At 40.0% G+C, this 3,017-nt stretch overlaps 1 protein-coding gene across 1 annotated transcript; it reads left to right on the forward strand.

Moving 5' to 3' along the window:
• The first annotated feature begins 599 nt into the window (after window positions 1-599).
• LOC116379397 (serine protease ami-like) lies at window positions 600-2,342 on the forward strand. The gene is made up of 5 exons (XM_031841352.1): window positions 600-663; window positions 747-894; window positions 1,039-1,174; window positions 1,429-1,695; window positions 1,807-2,342. The coding sequence occupies exons 1-5, from the start codon at window positions 603-605 to the stop codon at window positions 1,966-1,968; spliced, it is 774 nt and encodes a 257-aa protein (XP_031697212.1). The 5' UTR covers window positions 600-602; the 3' UTR covers window positions 1,969-2,342.
• Window positions 2,343-3,017: the final 675 nt, after the last annotated feature.

The raw sequence follows: 3,017 nt of genomic DNA on the forward strand, positions 1-3,017 counted from the left end.
GTTTTTTCACTTCAGGTTTATCGAACTAAAAGGTCACCTAAGCTTAATTGGCTCTGCTAATACAGTGCTCTTAGTTAATGTACCTACTACAACAGATGTGTCTTTCTAAATGTAAGTCTAAGAGAAAAAAGTATTTTCAGGCCCAATGGCATCACGTGACAGACGTAGATGTTGTAATTCCAGGATTTGGCCACTGAGCTAAATGTGCTTCAAAGCCTGGCGCTCTTGCTGGAGGCCTCATTCAAAGGGAAAAACTGAAAATATCAAATGACATCAAATGGAGAAGAGAATAAATTGGTTACTAACAGACTGTGTGAAAACTCATCCCATGCTGATCACATCATGTGTGTACGTGCTTCAGGCTGCTGAGGCTGCTGAACCAGACGCTTTATATTTACTGTAAGAGCGGCAATGCTGCATTTCTTTACTCACCGCATGCACTCATCACAATATGACAATTAGAGGTGTTACCGACGCACAGAGGATGTAGCTTTGGAGGTCTTGTCGAAGCAGACCTTAACCACGGGGTCCCTTACTGAGCAAACTGTGGTATAAAAGGGTCGACTTGACACCTCAAAGAGAACAGGATGAGTATCACCGGCATGATGCATGCTCTGCACAGGTTTCTGCTTCTTCATCTCCTGATGTATCTTGGACTTTACGGTAAGACTACTACGTCTGGTCTTAAGTCTCTGATCACCCAAATGCTGCATTAACTCGTCCTTCTTTTCCTCTTATCTTTTCAGCACTTGGGAGCGAAATCATAAATGGTAGGAAGGTCCCAGAGAACTTAATGCTGTACATGGCCTCAGTGCAGAACAATGGCGGTCATGTATGTGGAGGATTCCTCATCAATGAACACTTTGTGGTCACTGCAGCGCACTGTGAGCGCTTGTGAGTTAACTTCCCTCGTTCAGCAATCTTTCAATCATGTAATCAAAAATCCAAAGAATGTAATATTACATGAATCTTTTAATTTATTTTGTCAACACAACTTAATAAACACTGCTGACAACCGCTCACTGATCATTCACTCAGGAATCCCACCAGCGTCGTTCTCGGCACCCACAATCTCCAGAAGGTTGATAATAACACAATGAGATACCGTGTAAAGACATGCAAGTTTCCATCTTATGTCAATGTCAGCAAAGGGGATGACATCATGCTCCTCAAAGTAAGTTGATATTCAATCAGCCTAACAGTCTCAGGTGAAGCATTTTTACAGTAAAATCTTTCATGTTCTGATTTATTCAGTTCTAGTCCGCACAAAACTGCAAAAAATGAAAAGCACAGACATCAATACTAAGGACAGCTCCATCTTCCACTAATTCTTTTTTTAACTTGAATTCTGAAAGAGGACAAGACGTATGCTGTGAATTGGTCCTTGCTGGTTTTTAATTGTCACTTTGTCATTCCGTGTGTCTCCAGCTGTCTAGGAAAGCTGGACTGGGCACAAAAGTACAACCGATTCCACTTCCAAACACGGAGATTAAGGTAAAAGATCAATCAAAGTGCCGTGTAGCCGGATGGGGTTTGACAAGAACTGGTGGTAAAGTTGTTGACGGCCTAGAAGAGGTGGTCGTGCCTATCGTGAACCTGGAGGACTGCAAGAAAAAATGGGGTCATATTAGAGGTAATCTTCCTGCCAATGTTATCTGTGCAGGTGGATATGGCACCAACAAAGGATTCTGTCAGGTATGTTTTCTGTCCATTAATAAAAAAATGTAATGTCAACCTTTTTTAGTCTGACTGGTTTCTCGTCTTCTAGAAACTGAATAAACAAATGAAGCTTCTTCCTCCTCACAGGGTGATTCTGGTGGTCCTCTGGTGTGCAGTGGGAAGGCTGTTGGTGTTGTGTCTTTCAACATGAAAAAAAACTGTGACTACCCAAATGTACCCAACGTCTATACAAATATATCAAAATACCTTCCCTGGATCAAAAAGATTCTCAAGCAAAATAATTGTTGAATGTAACAATTCTTTGATTGCATTGCATTGTACTGGCTCCTCTGCTGTAGAACAGCTGTCCACCTCCACATGAGGTCAGCTGACACTGTCGCTGACTTTAAATCTCGTCTTTAAACTCACTTTTACAGAATGGCCTTTCTTAACGACTGACATCCTTTCTTTCTTATCATGAGCTGGCTGATATGTTGTACGGTAATTATTATTTTCAACCTCTTGCAGTTATCTGTTCATGCCGTATGAATTTACAAACTGTGTGCTTTTTGCTTGAAGAGTGCTTTATAAATAAAACGTATTATTGTGGAGGCATTGCAGTATTCAAGTTGCCCCGTCACTGTTTGCTCTATATCTGAAATGCAAATAAAATGTCACTTTGAAACGTCAAAGACTGTTTTTTAATTATTGTGGTGAAACAAAAACTATATGTAGGGTGATCCTTTACAAAAGATATTGACAAAACCTTTTTGGACCAAGTTTGATCTGCAGCCAATCCAACTCACTGCTAGACTAAAAGGCAACTCTTTCCTGGTGTATGTTCGACAGATGATGAAGAGCATTTTCAAATCCAATTTGCAAGACCTCAATGGTAAAACGATACAAATAAGAAATAAACCTTTGCTTCATTCTCAGTACAAGCCTGTTGTTTTGGTTTTAATTACCATGCTGAATGTATCACCATAGATTTGTCCTCCCTTGGTTTGTGTATGTGTGTGCTCGCCTGCATGTGTTGTAGATATATTTGTTAACCTGCAGGCGGTTAAATTTAGAGTCTTGCATACTTGTGACTGTGAGGATGTCATAACTGTGACTTGTCACTCAAAACTGAAGCAGGAAACTTGTTTCTGTGGTTCATCTGATACCGTCATATAAATTCAGAAGAAAATGTTTGAGTAGGCTGTTTAACCAAAACCCCCAACAGCCAAATGATTCAAATACAGATACTAATGAAGATACGAACATCATTACTATCCGGTATCTTAGCATCAATGTCTCTTTTTTCATAAAAAAAAAGATGTACAACAAAGTGCTATTGAGTCATCAAATTCACCCAA

The sequence above is a fragment of the Anarrhichthys ocellatus genome, unplaced genomic scaffold (genome assembly GCF_004355925.1).
Source record: "Anarrhichthys ocellatus isolate YVR2014 unplaced genomic scaffold, GSC_Weel_1.0 scaffold4242, whole genome shotgun sequence".
NCBI lineage: Eukaryota > Metazoa > Chordata > Actinopteri > Perciformes > Anarhichadidae > Anarrhichthys > Anarrhichthys ocellatus.